The sequence below is a fragment of the Hoplias malabaricus genome, chromosome 7 (assembly GCF_029633855.1).
Source record: "Hoplias malabaricus isolate fHopMal1 chromosome 7, fHopMal1.hap1, whole genome shotgun sequence".
Taxonomy (NCBI): Eukaryota; Metazoa; Chordata; class Actinopteri; order Characiformes; family Erythrinidae; genus Hoplias; species Hoplias malabaricus.
In genome coordinates this window covers 18,588,990-18,606,476 of record NC_089806.1, presented here as the reverse complement: position 1 = coordinate 18,606,476, position 17,487 = coordinate 18,588,990, and the positions used below count along the sequence as shown (strand labels likewise).

The window sequence follows — 17,487 nt, the reverse complement described above, 5'->3', positions numbered from 1 at the left end:
CTCTCTGGGGAGAACGGAGAGGCCGTCCTGTGCCGTGACCAGAGCTCCATAAATCTCTGAAGGACAGCACCCTGCTCGACAAAGGACATGGGCGTTCTGCCTTAAACATGTTAAATTAACCAAATGCCCTCAGCTTGCTAAACTAACAAACAAGCTTGTTGATTTACAGTCTCAGATCTGCAAGTATGGTCAGATGGAAAGGTTTATTCAAGTGACAGTTTGTTGATTTTCTGAATGAAAATAAGCGCATATCTTATAGAAGAACAAAATGTGTCTTTTGATAAGGAGTTGTGGACCTGGTTTCCCTGGTTATTAGATTTCATCTGACATCTCATGAAATATACCTTCCTACATCCTGGTAAAATCTGGGTTTAGATTTTCAAGCCTGAAAATCTGAGATTTGTTCAGTTGCATGTTTGCAGGGATGTCATCTAATAAACAGGGGAATGCTGTAGACTCTTTCGAACGGGCAACACAAACTTCGTCAGTGGCTTGTAATTGGCTTGGTGATGTCTTGCATTTGGCTGTAATTACTGTGGTTGGTGATGGCCGGAGGCTTTTCCACCTCAAGCTCGACGGCTAGTCTGTGTTAGCAGGCCGTGGAAAAAACAGAATTTCTGGATTGACGTGCAAGATTAATGCAGATTATACTCTGGAGTTACTCACTGTGGGATGAATAAATGAGGCACACTGCCCTCTGAGTGCAATCTATCAGACTGGATGCCTCAGTTCCAGTTCAGGAAAACAGCACTATATGCCTGTACCTGTTGCTTTCAGCGTGTGAACTGATTTATATGAATAATGGGTTCTTCCCTAGGTTTACCTACTAATCATGGTCCACAGCTTGTCTCGTAGTTCACAGACTTGACCTTAGACTTTGGTAATCTGGTTTATAGAAATCCTGCTTTGTGAAATAATTGGGGGCTACTTCGCCAGAGATTCAGTCAAACAAGTTAATCACAAACTTGAGATTTGTCCAGTAGAATGCCATTTGCATCTTTTTCTCTTGGATATACTTGTCTTTAGACTTAAGATATGTTATTGAGCTAAGAAATCAAGCTTTGCCCAAGTTTGCAAACCTATTAATGTTGCTACAGAAAGTAATATAACCGAAGGCATAGGTTTTGGGAAAACATTGATGTTTTTTAAGGAGTTTTGTAATGCTGCATTCCAGTGATTATGCATTGCCTTCTCCCTCGAAACAAGCAAGCAATCTTTAGCTTCTTCTCCATCACACGTTGGTGGGAGGTGTTGGTTTCACCAGGGATGACTGGAGTCAAGTTGTCCAAGTGCTTAATAAATAGAATTCCCAAAATAAAGGAAATTGCATTGGACGGAGGGTGCAGCAAGGTGGAGAGCAAAGGAAGGGGGATGTGTTCCATGGGAAGTGTATCTTCCTTTAGTTCCTCTTGCTAAAAGAGTGCAGGAAATGAAGTGCTCTTACCCTGGTAAAGGTTACTGGGTTATTAGGAGTGGTATCTCTATTCTCCTCCCTCTTGCCCTGTTAAAGATTCTCTATATCTACCCCCACTCTATAAAGCCCCCTCTTTCACAGGGTATCTTCAGGAATGGGCTGTTGTAGACTGCTGCAGGCTCTCCAGCTCCCTGCTGTGGTTAAGGCGTGTGAAAGCTCTTGGGTCGCCTCACCTAGTGCTCCACTTGGTCAGAATGACCTTTATGCGGTCACCATGGTGAAGAGCACTCAACTGAATGTCAGTTGGTAGTGACAGCTGCGTCCTTGCCTCCTTTTGACTGGAGCAGGACATGCTTTGTATTACCTTCATCTAGGTATGTCCCCCATGTCATCTGGAAAGATCAGTGTTCCAGCCCATTAAGGCATGTATGTATCTGTGTACATGGTCAATTCATCAGCTGTGTTAAGCCTGATCCCAATATGAAACATTGTCTCTACTTTTGTCTTACTGTTTACTTTATTTTTTATTTTTTTGTTCCAACAGTGACTGTGTCCTGCCTAAATTGAAAAGCTTGCCCAACGTTGATTTTCTTGACTTGTGCATTGTGGAGCTGTATGATTAATTATAGCACAAATGCCTGATGGGACCTTTTCTCAGAAGGTACAGAACATTTGCATAGAAGTTACAGATAAGACACTTAGTTGGGACATCCCTACGTTTATGTAACAACTCAGATAAAGGCTCATGTTTTGCATAATGCGTAGGAAGCCAGTGCGGTGTTCCCTCCGTGGATGTGCTGTGGCCAAGTTGGCTGTGTTGCAGTTGGCCGTGTGTGTGTGTGTGTTGCAGGTTAGCAGTGCAGCACGGGAGGCTTTTGAAGAGATGAGATCCCTGATGAGAGGTCTCTAGGGTCAGCCAGAGCCTCACTCCCTACAGCCCCCTCTAATTTCAGCCTTGCCCTAAAATCCCCCCTCTACACTGCCCAACCCCCTACCGTGGGAAGCTGCACCTGTAGCACTCTCCACCACACACATACTAAAGCACACACACACGTACACACACATAATTACCTTAATAATTAAATAAATGCACGGCTGAGTGTCATCCATTTCGGTCGCCACTTTTCATAGTTTTGGGACAGTAAACAGAGTTGGTACAGGTGATTGTGCCTAATGCCCTAGAGGTTTATCCCAGTGCCTCTGTCCTCCAAACTTAAAAAGTGCTGGAATATTAAGCAGACAAGGTTGACCAGTCACTGTCACTATGACGTTATGTGTCCCTTACCTTAGAGGAGTTGTAATATGAGCATATTTATCATTATCATGTCAATTTATGTCATTATATGTGGCAATGTGCCCTGGATATCATTAGTGCTTATTGAATATTAACTAACTGAATAATGTAATGTACTCATATGTTGTGCAGTGTAGTACATGAACTGTTGAACACAATGTATTTGTAGATGCAGAGCACCTCATTGCTACCGTTTAAATTTCATCAGCTTCTATGTACTAAGATAACGTCATTAGGAATTAATCTATTTGGGAATTCATAGCTTTTGCTGACAATGATACTTTTATAAAGTACAGATGTAAAAAGTGTATCCCTGAACATGTGATACTGTATTTCCATGCTAGATGGCCCATCCCTAATTCCTTTGCACATTTGGGTGTTATGCTTTGACACACCTGGTGTAACTCTTAATTTTCGAGGTGGTTGGCTAATTAACAAGTCTTTTCTGAGCTGGAGGGGTGTTGAAGCAGAGACACACTAAACTATGCAAATAGATCACAGTACACTATGAGAAGCGTTGGTGGTTCTACTGCTCCTATTGCTTATTGGTTGTCACTATTATAATGCTTGCAGTAATTGCTGTGGTTTGATTACACATTTGTTGCTGGTCACTAGTTGGGCTCTTTGCTGGTTTGGGACAGCGAGCGCAGAAGCAAAGCTGCGGTGAGAGATATAGAACTGAGTCTGAGCACAGCCATACCAGTAGGTCTTTAGCTAGTTCTCAGCCTGTGTGTGTGTATATATATCCTCATTATCAAACTTGCTAATCAAAAGGGTGATGAAGTGCACAGACGTGGAAGTTGCTCTTTTTAAATCGGAGTGGTGACGTGTCTCTAACGTGTCAGTAGGTGCAGCTATTCTTGGCTTGGGTGAGAATGTTGCTGGACAGACCAGAGACTCTGGTTGATGGGCAATCTCGGAATCTTCGGGGTCTGCATGGAGGTCTTTGTTCACTGGCCACCTCCCCCACTGCCTTTATCCCCATCCAGCCTTTTGGGCAGCTGTCACATAATCCAGCTAATCAGAGTCAGGGTGTGTGGGAACAGGACTGTTCCCTGTACTACTCTGTCACATGTTCGGACTTTGCCACCTTTCCACTGATAGCAGCTTTGAATGGTGCCGCAGCGTGTATTAGAGATCCAGGCCATGACCCGATGCATTTGCAAGCATCCATCAATGCTTACCATTACAAGACCATGCTAATACACATGCAGAGGCATACACAAACACGCACTCACACAGACAGGGAGGCTGACCCACAGGCTGGGGGAGGGGCAGAGAGGTCAGAAGCCCCACTGCATGTCGTGGGATGATGCACGTCCATGTGAAATAATCCATCTTTTTAAGACGCATCTGTTGTGCGTCTGCATGGTTGTGTAGCCAGAAACCTCCCCTCCCCTTCTTACCACTCCCACTACCACCCAGACAGACCTGCTATTGCTTTTAATCCCACACTGCATCATCCTGACCAGCCAGTGGGATCCCCCCCATGTCAGAACAACACACACACATTTACAAACTGTCTGCCTCCGTCTCTCAGAGCTCCTCCCACCCCACCTCTGGAGATCAGAATGGCATCTGTGTGTGTGTGAATGATAAATATTAAGGGTTCTCTTGGATTCACAAATCTGTACAAGCTTTTTATGAGGAGGTCTTCAAAGAAGTAGAGTGCTGTGTGTTTTTGCAGTTTAGGATATGGTTCCATTGGTACAGCAGTAAGTGTCATTTTTGCAGTGCTGTGGCATGTTGGGATATTGCTATCACAAGCAGATTTTTTTTGTTTGTTTTTAAAATCCTGTCCTATGTCATGGATATGGTTCTTTAAAGAAACTTAAAAATTGGTCCATACGCTTTCAATCAATCAAATTTCCAGTCACACAATGTTTTGTGGTGTTATACACCTCATACTTGCTGAGTATAAATTTTCTCGTCCACGCATTACACACACCTGAAAACAGAGTTTTTGCAGTGGTTTTAGTGCAAGTGTAAAAACCCCATAATGCCATGGCTGTACATTCTGTAGTGTGCGGTACACACAGATCAGTCAGTCCTGAAACAACTGTTTTGGTGTTGTAGAGGTGTGCCATCAAAGCTGCAGAAGACACTTTGTCCCTTGATTAAAGAGCACAGCAGCTCAGTGCAGCTTCTCTTTGGTCCGTCCCTTCAGAGGCACACCACGCCTGCTCCCACTGTCTCATTTGTTTATGTGGGGTTTAGTTACATTGGAGGTTTTGAGTCCTTTGAATAGGGTGTTCATGTAGTTTGGAGATGATCTCTCTCTCTCTCTCCACAGGAAATGTATGGAACATAAAACACACTCAGAAGTGGCCTAAATGAGTAATTTGCTAAGTGGCTAATAATAACACAGTACGAATCGTGGCTTGCCCTTGTGAGCGTAGGCCTTTTAAAGGTGAGAAATGGCAACGTTTTTTCTGGCTGTAAGCAAATGAATAATCCTGGCTGACTTTGATGTCTTTTAAACATAGAACTTAGCAAAGGATGGGTGTGAAAATTACCCTGCAAGGTTGTTTGGTAATGAGATGGACTTTTCAGGATTGTATGCTTTTTCTGTGTTAACTAAGTTAGTCATATATTGTTCTGGCTACTTAAATGATTTCCCTGAGGAGTATGAAAAAAGGTCATGCATCAAATGTATAAAGTTAAATATGCCAGCATTTACTCTGTCATTCGCAAGGCTATGATGGAGTAATAGCAAGATTTAGAACAACAATCATTAGATGTCATAGAAGCTGCTTTAGTCAGTTTCCAGAGCAGGTTATGACAAAAGTCAGGCGCTTTTATAAGGTCATTTAAATTCATAATGTGATAAATTAGGCTAAGGATTTTCAATACAATTTGGATTTATTGTAAAATAGTTGAATAGGTGAAGCTGTGCTACCATGCAAAAATGTCTGCTTTTTATTTTATTTACTGCATTTATAACGCCAGTGTTATTGACACAAGTGGATACAGGATTTGAAAGAGTGAAGGAATACTTGTACTTTAGAAATATTGGATATCATTAATTCCAATAATGGTGCATTTTTAATGAACATTTTTGGAGGAAAATGAACATGCAAGAACAATTTAGAACAAAAAGAAGACACTTCTTTCAACAATAACTGGACACTTATTCAATTTATAGAATGGACAATTTAAGTGTTGTCACATGCTTTGGATGCTACTGATGAATTAATTATGCTGTAAAAATAATTTACATTCTATACCTAATGATATATTTTCTAAAGTCTGATAGACATTTTCATAAAGATGATTGCTTACCCCACACTGTGTTAAAGTGATGTAATGTGAAAAGTGAAAATCCTGTAGGTATTAAAGAAACCTTTCATTCCAAACCTTTTGTCATCTTTCCAAACTGAAAATTGATTGTGCAAAATATAGGGTGTCCCTGTTTACCTTAAAATTATTTCTCAATTTAATTACTTTCCATGTGTTTTTTTTTCAGCCATCAGTTTCTACTGAATTAGTATTGACTATATTGTTATATAATTGTGACTAATTAAGAACAAACACAGCAATAATCATACAGTAATATCTCAACGTTTCTTTCCGAGCACTGCAGTTAGTCCTGAGCTAAAAAAACATAATCACATAAATACAACTTATTAAATCAATACTAAAAGGGTCGACAAAGTCATGTGCCATGATCAGTTAACAACTTAATTCTAGTTAAATGTTCTTTGTCTCTACCACCACTAAGCAACCACTTTATATGTACTCTTACTGCCACACACCTATTTACATATAGCTATAGTTATAGTCTAACAAACTCTGCCTAAAGGGGAGCTTAGTAAACTTAATCAGATGAAAAATTAGATCAGTGACATGGTCAATACCACCTAATGTGTCACACAGGTGCTGCTGCTAGGAACCCCTGCTCTCTTTACTTTCTTTTCCTGACAGTTTTATTTTTTTTCCTTCTTTGCAGCGATCCTACACACTCGTCCTGGAGGCCTGGGACTGGGACAACACTACCACACACAACAGTGAGTATTCCCTGTTGTTCTCTACAGAAACTCTAAAGTGATGTGATGGGAGGCATTAGCTGGAAAGTGTAATTGGATATTTTTGTGCATATTATGTGGATATGTCGTTGTTGGAATGGCACTTTTTGGCCATAAGGCAAATGGCCGCAGTGCACAATTGGTCTGTTGACGTCTCCAGAAAAGACAAAACAATTTCGAGGCTTGTGTTTTCTAACAGCTGAAGGGCCATGGGGTTTGCCAAAAGGGACATTTTTTGATTAATCATAAAGGGTGGTTTTACTGAAGCTTGTGCCATAGGCTCCAAGTAGCACAGGTGTCAGTGGTTTCATGGGCGGGACAGTACAAATGTCTGGAAGACTTTTAGCTAGACGTCCCTGAGGCTACATGAAGTGAGATTTTAGTAAGTTGATAAATATTCTATTATTTCTACTAATCAGTTAAAATTCCAGGACGTTCCAAAGAGAAAAGGAAGGAAGGTTAGATCCCTTAGGCAATCACAAGGCCTGTGCAGGCGAACAACACACACACACTTTAAACATTCATACTGACTGCAAACACTCACCAATGTTTTAACAACACTGGCTGGAGTTTTAGACACATGTTTAACAGTTGTTATTGTTGTTGTTAATGGCTCTTTAGCAGTTGCTACAGTGTGACCAAACCAGACGATTCCTCTCCTGAAGTATTTTATACACAGTGGGCCATAGATGTTATTGACCTGTTTTGTGCAAATACTTGTAATGAGCATAACATTTTATGGTCCTGAATCAGTTGTGGATGTAGGGAGGCCTGAGGGCCTTCATACGGTGTTCCACTGTTTGGAGTCCTAGGGGAATGGTTGTGGGCGCCATCAGGCCGCAGCTGTATCCTGTTTTCCTTTGCCTGTCCGGCTGCCGATCCCGCCGCCTTTGTCTCGCTTGAGGAATTGTCGGGAGGAAGGGGGTCGAACAGAAGAATTTAACATATGCGAGAGAAGGTGGACGCTGGCTGGCAAGAAGGGTGGCGTGGAAGGGGGGCCCATCTTTGATGTGCGGATGCGATCGGTTGGATGACTGTACATGCCGGCCTATGGAAGACGCCAAAGGCAAACATGGACCTCTCTTGCGGCGTGAAGTCATTGCATCCTGTTTTCCCCCTTCCATCTTCTCCCTGGGCAGTGGGTTGAGACAATGGGAATATGCTGGAGAGAAGCCATTCACACTGGTCCAGGGCATTGTAGACCTGTCCTCTCTGAGGAACAGTTTGGCCATGTGGCTAGTAAGACTTCAGACGGACTTTAAGTGATGTATTTCCCAGATCAGTCAGTAGAATTGCCAGAAATAGTCACTGTCCCTGACTGTTTTCCTAGTGTTGAGATTTGCATGTGTGTGGATTTCAAGGGACATCATGTAGTGTAGGCAGAGCTATTTGGGTGTCCAGCAGTAACTGTACTGGTAATAGCGTTTGTAAATATGGGCTAATATCTCCCATGTACGCATTCAATCATTGAGACCTGTTCCTACCACCATCAATTTACCAAAATTAGGGAGTTTCTAAACAGTGTGGTGAAAGACTGTTTTCATTGCAACAATTGAATTTTGCACAAATCAGGAGAAATGTCTGGAACTTTTGAATAACTGTGAGAAGAAATCTAAGCTATTTAAGCACTTTGGATAAACCAGGCTTTCCTAATATTGCTTTAGAGTTACTCATGCCATGCCATATCACTCACCCCTGACTCCTCTTGTCCTCAGAGCTACCCTGGTTGTTTCTTTACCCAGATTAGGAAGCACTGAGTTCTTATGTTGCATTCTATTTGAACTTGGGTGTTGGAATTTTTTAGTCCCAAGTAGGATATTTCAGCAGGAACACCCCTTAATAGTTGGGTTTTCTACTTAGAAAGTAAGAGGAGCCTCACCTACCCCTAGTTGAGGATCCAAGATGCCTCCCCACATATCTACAATGTGTTAAAGCAGTAGTATCATACAGGTTATCAGAGCTAATTTTCACTCGTTATGTCAGTCATAATCACACTACTGTCGTACTGCTGTATGCGTTTCCATGGTGTTAAGTTGCATAAAATATTGCATAATGTGCTGTTATCAACTGGTATTGCTAACAATAAAAACCCAGTTCATAGTGCTTTTATGAATGTTTAACACGAATACTCAGGTTTGCTGTTATTCCCAACTCTGATATTTGATCTACCAGTTAAATGAAGTGCAGCATTAGCTAGTGTCTTTTAGGATGGGGGAAAAAAAAAACACAGGCACTTTTGTCAAATGCTTAGTTACTTGTGTTCCACTGTATTAGTACTGGTAATGCCTGATCAATCTTCACCTCCAATCTTTCTCTGCTTCCATGCTGGCAATGTGATGCTTTCTGATAATGCTGTAAATGGATGTCCTCTCAGGTGGTTTGAGTTTGTCCCGCTGTTCTGAGACAGTGGCCTCATTTGTCACTCAATTGAGAAGCCAACCTGAGTGCCTGCTGTGTGCCAGACAGTAATAATGTTGTCATAGTGGGAGACCACTGCCAAGCCCTGTCTGCCGAAGCTCGCTGCAGTATGTGTCCTCACACAGGCTTTGGCAATGCAGCACAGCTTCAAAAATCAGCATTGCTGGCCTCTCCAGGCCCAACTTTGTAATGAGCTTTGTAATATTGATTGATAGTGCATGTTTAGTATTCAGTGTGAAGGCTCTGAGTTTGCGGCATGCAGTGTGATGTTAAGATTTCTTTGGACGGGACACATTCCAGCATGTAATCTTCTGTCTTCCAAGGAGCTGACGGCAAAGATCTTTGGCTCTCGCTCTCAGTCTTGTTCTCGCTTTCACTCTCGCTCATCCCTGCACTGCATTGGTTAACAATACAAAATATCTTCCGTGTAAGCAGTCTGGCTCAGCCAGAGTTGGAAATTTGAAAACACGGGGCAAAATAATTGAGTCTCTTAGTGTATAGGATGCACAGAAAATCTGAAATGACATGTATGACAACATATTATAATTATTAATTTAACTGCATCAGTAAAGAATGTGAGCAATCTATATGTATGCAATAAGGCCCCAAAGGCCTAAGGAAAGGTCCCTTTGCATTGTGTTTACATGGCAGGAAGGGGTCTGGACAGGCTAGTGTTTAGACATTGGGCAGAGCAGCCAGCAAAGCTTGTTCCATTGTTCTTTATCTGGAAGCGCCAGGGCTATTTCAGTTTTCGTTGCTTAATTCGTCTGACAATGTCAGTGGATGCAGAGGAAGGTATGAGTGTGTGAGCCAATGGGTAAATTCTGGAGAAGGTGGTGGGCGGGGGGCACACAGTAAAAGCATCAGGACAGAGGAAATCACAGGCCCCCTACTTCCACTGTGATTGTTTGCTGTCTCTGATCCCACTGTGATAAAGATTGCTTTCGTTGTTGGAGTTGGCGTAGGGCAAGGGAAGCTGGCAAAATAGAAGTTAGTGAGTGCTCATGGGCACTAGAAGGAGACTTTGGTTGAGGCTTGTGTCCTGAAGGACAAGGCTGAATATTCCAAAGGCTAGGTGGGGAAGAATGCGTAAATCCTTCAAAGACTTTTAGAAGCTGCAATTTGAAGGTCAGGGAGTCCTGAGCTCTTGAGAGGACTGCATGTATCCCCTCCCATCTGCACAGCTCTCCCTGGTAACAGCACTCATGTAGTGCTTTTCCGCTGCACGGTTGCAGCTCCACTCGACTTGGATCTTTTGCTTTTCCATTAAGCAAATCTGGTACCTGGAACTGGGTATTTGTTTAGTCCCTGCTCAATCCTGGTTTCAAGCAAGCCATGTAGGGACTAAAAGTGAAAAGGTAAACTTGGCAATCACAATGAAATGCAGACATCCAGCACAAACTGTTTTTGTAAAATTGCCAATATACAATAGGTATCATGTTTATTGTCACAATGGCAGCTGATCAAAGTATACTGCAGTCTTTTGAAGAGGTTCAAATGCTCCTTGGATCGATTGCTGATGGGGAAAAAAATCTTTGAGGGCTGGATGGTGCAGCAAGGAATGAAAAACTCTACTGCTCTGTCTGAAATGGGTTCAGTCCTAAAAACTATAACATGTAAATACACAATGAATAAACAATGCTTAATGGTAACGCTGCCAATTTTGTGGTTTTCAAAGCCTGCATTTCCTGTTAGAGACGCTGTTTTGCAACGTCACTGGCTCCAGTTCCGGGGATGGGTAGGGTACCAAGAATTTGGAGTCGAGTAGAGTCAAGTAGGTAGGTAGGCCTGTCTCAATATTAGGGCTGTCCCAAATACCATTTTAGGGCTTCAGCCGGGTTGTTAGGTGAATATTTGAATATTCAGGGAGTGGGGTGGTGTATACTGTTGTCATTAACACAATCTGCTTTCGACCCCTATTTTAATATCCCTCTCTCCAGCACAGCTTTGCTCACTAACTTGCTAACTAAGGGTATTTAGAATACATGGAGCCAGCTCTATTGTTCAGAAATCAGCGCCCGCTTTAAAATTAAGGCTGCACTGGGGCTCCCAGCATGGTTCCACATGCCGAGTAGTTGGAGTCGTTCGCTAACTTGTGCATACACGGTGCCACTAAGGGCACAGAGTGTACACGAATAAACTAGAGCTTCTGGAGTTCTAATTTGAGGTGTAAAGCTTACAAAATGAACTGTAGCTTTGCCATACTTCATTGTATGTAGGTCCCTGTAGTGCTGTTTTAGGCTACACTTTTGTTGACAAGGCTAATTACATATGGAGTGGAGGGTTGCCCTTGTCAGCATATTTGTCCAAAAAAAATTTTTTTTTGAATGCAGTAGGGCATGCTGTTGGTTAACGGTGGTCCTGTCCAGAAATCCCATTTTTGTCTTGATGGTGTTCTTGGTCAAGTGTGTTTATTTGCAGTACTTTTATGTATTGGTTCGTCAGTAAGGACTTGGCCAGTTGGCAGAAGCTGGAATTTCTTAGTCACTGGGGCAGCTTGAAGATTTATGGCTTTGTCAGGACCTGCCCCTGCAATTGTCTGACATGGTGGTCTGCCTTTTGTTGTGTATGTTTTGTTCATAGCTGTGTCCTTGCATGGTCCATGTGGGGGTGGATAGGAAGGACGGATTGCACTCTGTCCACTTCAACACCGGAGACAGTAATGACGCTTCTTTCTGTCCCTACAGGTGAAGATCTACTGATTGAACGACATGCCCACACAGGAATGGTGAATCCTGGGGACCACTGGCAGGTCATTTTGCATCCGGGTGCCACAGCCCGCTTTGAGTACCGCATTCGTGTGAAGTGTGATGAGAACTATTATGGCAGCAAATGCAACAAGCAGTGCCGACCTCGCGATGACTACTTTGGTCACTTTCGATGTGATCCATCTGGAAATATTGTCTGTCTCGAGGGCTGGATGGGACATGACTGCCGAAGTGGTAAGCAATGTCCTGTCAATGTATGTAGTAGCATATGATTCATGTTTACCTCCTTTGTATCTCCTAGAAAATATAGATTTAGCATGTTTTCAATACAATTTTGTGCATTAGGGTTAGGGGTCTTATGAAGGAATGCCTGTTTTTAAACCATGAGCTCTATCTAGCACCTGCTCTCAGTGCTTTCACAGCCCAGTAGTCTTTCTTTCCTCAGCCTAGAGTGAGATCTTCTGTAAATGATACCTCCAGAAACCTGGAGTCACACTTTCCATTAGCTTTGTTAGCCCAATTCATGCAAGACATGATGTCATTTACACAGTGCCCTCCCATAAACAAATCAGGGAGCCTCTGGGCTGTTTGTGTGATTGTGGACTGTGTGTAAGGGGGCAGTAGGGCATTAGATACTAAATCACCAGGCTGACCTGAACAACAATGCTATAAGGAGGTGGTGGGCGGTGGGAGGCAGTCTTTATGCTGGGCCATAAATGTGTCTTGTGTTCCAGGGAACACCATGAATTCTCACATCTTGTTGTGCGTGTAATGGGTCAGTGCAAACAAACAAGGCTGACTCGTGTTTTGTTTTTGTTTTTTTTGTTTTTGTTTTGTTTGTTTTTTTTTGTTTGTTTTTTTTTTCTTGTCCCCCTCCCTTTTTGTTTTGTTCATTCTCTCTCTCCTCTATCTCTCCCCTCTCTCTCCCTCTCTCTCTCTCTCTCTCTCTCTCTCTCTCTAGCTATCTGTAAGCAGGGCTGTAATTTGATTCACGGAGGCTGCTCAGTGCCCGGGGAATGCATGTAAGTGGCAGAGTGTGGTTTCATGCTCGCTTAGCCCAGCTGATCTGGCTCCTTAAGTTCAGCAGGCCATATGTGTGCATGCTGATAAGGGGCTTTGACTTATTTGCCTTACCATTAATTAATCAGTGCGCTGAAGCTGGTGTTTTGTGCAATCTGTTTTTTTCCATGTATATTGATGCACCAGGCTGCATTTACTAATGGACAGCTCATTGAAGGCGCTAGCTACAGTTGGTACAGGTCTCTAAAAAGCCACAGTTCCTTTTACAGCTCTATTGGTGCTATTCTTTATAGGCATTACTGATTCGACAACGGACCATATCTCCACAGGGAATACCCCAAGATCTTGCCTGAGGGTGGGTTTATAACAGATCTGTGCATCCTGTCATTAGTCTCAATAAATACTTAATAGGTGTAACAACAGTATAAAGTGTTTGGTTGTTCAATTGCTTCTATGGGACTTGCTTTTTTTCAATCCTCTGATTTTCTCATTTTTTGAAATATGAAGTCCCATAACTTCGTGATGACACTTATTTTAAAAAAAAAATTACGGTTAAATATATGAAATTTCTACATAGATATCCAGCTAAGGAAATGTCCAGCCATGTTTAAATCATCCATAGTCATGTTCATTAAACATTATTTTTGATTTAACCCAAGCTGAGAAGATATTTCAAATGCATTAAATGCCCAGATACACACACACACACACACACACACGCACACCTTCGGCACGAGTTGACATTGGCAGTTCTGCACAGGACTAGAATTATGACTGGAATGACGGGTAATCCTTCCTCTTACCAGGCTCCTTTTCTAGGAAGTTGTTAGGGACTTTGAATGCCGAAAGTGAAGCAGAAGTAACGAAATCTGGAGCAGTCTTGGTAGTGATTTGTGAGGTCCAAATATGCCTGTGGTTGGGGATTCTCTTGGCCATTCTCTTTCAGAGCAACCACTATAATACACTTGATGTCAGGTTCTGACCTAAGCAGTGTGTGGAATATTTATTCTTTGCAGAAATAAATGGCCACCCATTAAACAAGGGTCCTCACGACAGACATAATGGCTTGTGTGACACTGCTTATGGTTTTCACAATCATTTTGCCCAATTTATTTTCACCATAAGTGGAATAAAATAGTTGAAAATTTTGTAAAACAAAGTTTGAGGACTACCCATATGCCTTAAACACTTATGGGTCATTTGTTCTTTGATAAGCTGGAAATCTGTCTGTCTAATGCTTTGTTAAATTAAGTCGAGATTGCTTTTGCGTCAAATCACAGTCCAGGCTTGGTGCGGTCAAACATGACGTCTCTCCTTAACTTCATGCATGTGCGATTAGACATTAGTCAAACTGGAAGTCAGCGTATCTCTGTTCAGGGCACAGGAAACAGTGATTCTTCCTCTGCTGAAGCTTGCTGAGGAATCCTCCAACGTCACTGGTCCCTCTTCCTGCCCTGAGCCTGCACTTGGCTCACCATGCTTCCGAAGCTACAGGAAGAACCTCCCCCAAACCCCACTAAATCCCCTCAATCTTGTCCCTGTGAAAAGCTCAACAATCTCACCTTGCACTGCCTAGTGCATTGTGTGACAGCCTATAGTTAAAGACCAGGCAAAAAAAAAAAAAGACCAGGAATTCATACTGAGCTGATGAGGAGGGTGTTGAATGTTCTTTGACATCCAACATCAAGGTCTCCTCCATGAAGGAGCCCCCCCCCCACAGAGGCAGAAGTGTAGTCAGACGGCCCCATGTGCTCTTGTTGTCCGCCTCCTCTGAGCAATCTGACAAGCGTGCAGATCCAAAGAAAAGAGCAGCAGGAGCATTTCAACATCGTCAACATCCTCAAAAATAACAGCTACTTTTTTGGTTTGTGGTTTGTCTCGGAAGGTTAGAAGAGGTGAGGGTTATTCAAGCAGAGGCCACATGAAGGGTCAGTGTGTTGGTTCAGTTCTCCGGATTTATAGGGCTGCACAGTATTTACTTTAAGTGACCTATTGATATTACAGAAGGCTTGTTTTGTGCAGATATATAACATACACAACGTTCAAAGTCAATATAAACGTGGAACATTTTTGTTGTCCATGTAATGCAACCCAGACAAAGCCCAGTGGTACCTGCAAAAGCAGGATATGAGTCATACTGGAGGGGACCAAGTTCAGTTCTATGCAGTGACTCGTTGCCCCACTGTCATCATTCCTGTTGGTTGTCAGGAGGAAGGAAACACTAAAATTAGGGAATTTCTGAATCTGAGACCTTGCTTTTCGTTGGAATTAAATCTCAGAGAAGTTATCCTCAACTGATTTTTGTTTGTGACATGGTAGACCAACAGGACAAGAATGTGAACTCATGTTTTCCTCGTGCCACAGGCAGAGCTGCAAGTACCAGCACATGGGTTTTGGAGCCTTGTTCACAATGGCTGTGGTGGACTTGTCTCGGCACATAATGGTTCCCTTGCCAAGTTGCTTCTTTTTGGAGTGAGCAGGCTTACGTTTGGCAGCGCCTGGCAAAGCTAAATGCCTCTCAGCTGGCATGAGTTTCAGATTCTCTTCGCGCACATTGGGCAGCCTACACACAATTTCATGCGCTAGTAGTAATGTTGTATCTGGGCAACGAAGAGCTGAGAGCCTTTAGTGTAAAGGAAGACAATCTCTCTCTCTCTTTAGGTCTCTGGAAGTCGATATGCTCACCCAAAGCTTGTAGAAGCAAATTTGGAAGAATATCTCTGGGTTTAGAAGTGAATGGCATAGCCAAGGTCCTCCAAGGTCTACATGTCCCATCAGACAAACGCATCCTGTTTAGCTGGAGTCATTCTTTTCATGTTCAAGCTTGGTGTCAAAAGAAGGTTAATGGATTTTAATGGTTTTTATTCTACTACATGGATCAAATGCAAACTGCTCTTAATTCAGGGTCTGCTTTCCTGTGTTGAGGCACAGCCATGGAAGCTGTATCTCTGCAACAGGGAGCTGGAGTTTGACCATGCTTGTCCTACAGGACTAGCGTCTTAAAATAGCTCGTTCAGAAATGACAAGACAGCTGAGACAGACAAACAGAGCGAGAGGGAGAGAAAACCACTGGCCTTGGAATAGCAGAGTGCTGCTGTAAACCAATGATTAGCTAACCCCTCACCGGCGCTACTCCACATATCCTCTGGCGCTCACCAAGTCACCCATAGGGGAAGCTTGTGTTTATGTGCTTCGAAGTGTTCGTAACCTTTGACGCCTTGCAAGGACGTCTTCTGTTAATCTTAGGTGCCTGCAGACACTTCAGTTGCTCTTTAGCTTAAAGCTACCTCATGGAGTCATGTTCTTGTCATTAAGATGTCAGAGGTTGCTCTACAACCCTTTCAGAGCTGAAGGCTGTGTTCTTATGGTTTCCAGGTGTAACTACGGCTGGACCGGTCAGTTCTGTGATGAATGTCTGCCCTACCCAGGCTGTGTACATGGCACCTGTGAAAATCCATGGCAGTGCAACTGTGAGAAGAACTGGGGTGGACTGTTATGCGATAAAGGTAATCTAGGTTTACATTTACAAACCAACAGTCACGCATGGACAAGCACATCAGGGACTTGGCAATATCCAAATTGAATTCTTTTTCCACTATTACATATTCAGCACATTTCTTAGAGGCATCAGTTGGAATTATCCATACCTGGCTTTATTCGATTTGAAGGCTGCCATGTCAGCATAGCTTTGTGATCATGTGATGGAGTGCACACACAGCCGGCCACACGCTGGATATTGATGTCGTGGTTAGAGTGGTGCTGGGACATCTGATCCTGTCACCAGTGGCCGGCATTCATCCTGGAAGACACTTAGGAATGCAAGTTGGCCGCAAGGTCGCCAGTCACTGTGGCCCTATCGTTATTTATTTAACGACATTTATGTGCAAAGCCTTGCCTTATAAGGCACACTGCTAGCCCACAGGCCCTCTCTTGTGGTTTGACAGCTGTCTTTCCCAGAAAGAGATGTCCTCAGAAGTGTCAGCAGTGCTAAAAGGGTCAGATTCTTGGTTGTAGAGCCGTCAAAGCTCAGCTTGTTTCGTCAGCCGCAGCTTGAGTTATGAACAGAAAGTAATGTGTGTTATTCCCTACGCAGATTTGAACTACTGTGGCACCCATCACCCATGTGTGAACGGAGGCACCTGCATTAACTCTGAACCAAACGAGTATAACTGTGCCTGTCCTGAAGGCTACTCGGGCAAGAACTGCGAGATGGGTAAGAGGCAAATTGTATGCATCAGTGGATGCTCAGTGTCATTTAACATGGATCAGATGACAAAGTATTTTGCCCTGCTGGCCACAGAAAGAATTCAGAATCATCCTTTTTGTGAGAGTTGCTAATTGAAGATGGAACTCTCTTTTGCAGCTGAGCATGCCTGCGTTTCCAACCCATGTGCCAATGGTGGAACCTGTCATGAGGTTCCCTCTGGATTTGAATGCCAGTGTCCACCAGGCTGGGAGGGTCCCACATGTGCTAAAGGTGAGTGTTTGCTTTTGTCAGGGTTTGTTCATGCTGGTTGTATATAGGTGTACTATCCAAATGCCAAATTTAATAGAAAATTGTAATTTTAAGATGATTTCCATATTTGTTTTTAAATAAATTAATTAATT

At 42.9% G+C, this 17,487-nt stretch overlaps 1 protein-coding gene across 2 annotated transcripts in view; it reads left to right on the top strand.

Moving 5' to 3' along the window:
• Positions 1–17,487, top strand: part of jag2b (jagged canonical Notch ligand 2b) — a 46,044-nt gene that overhangs the window by 9,927 nt on the left and 18,630 nt on the right. For both annotated transcript variants that reach the window (XM_066676691.1, XM_066676690.1), the window contains exons 3-8: positions 6,658–6,715; positions 11,839–12,093; positions 12,821–12,881; positions 16,255–16,385; positions 16,973–17,092; positions 17,243–17,356. In XM_066676691.1, coding sequence (XP_066532788.1) covers positions 6,658–6,715; positions 11,839–12,093; positions 12,821–12,881; positions 16,255–16,385; positions 16,973–17,092; positions 17,243–17,356 — 739 coding nt within the window. The remainder of the gene's footprint in view (positions 1–6,657; positions 6,716–11,838; positions 12,094–12,820; positions 12,882–16,254; positions 16,386–16,972; positions 17,093–17,242; positions 17,357–17,487) is intronic.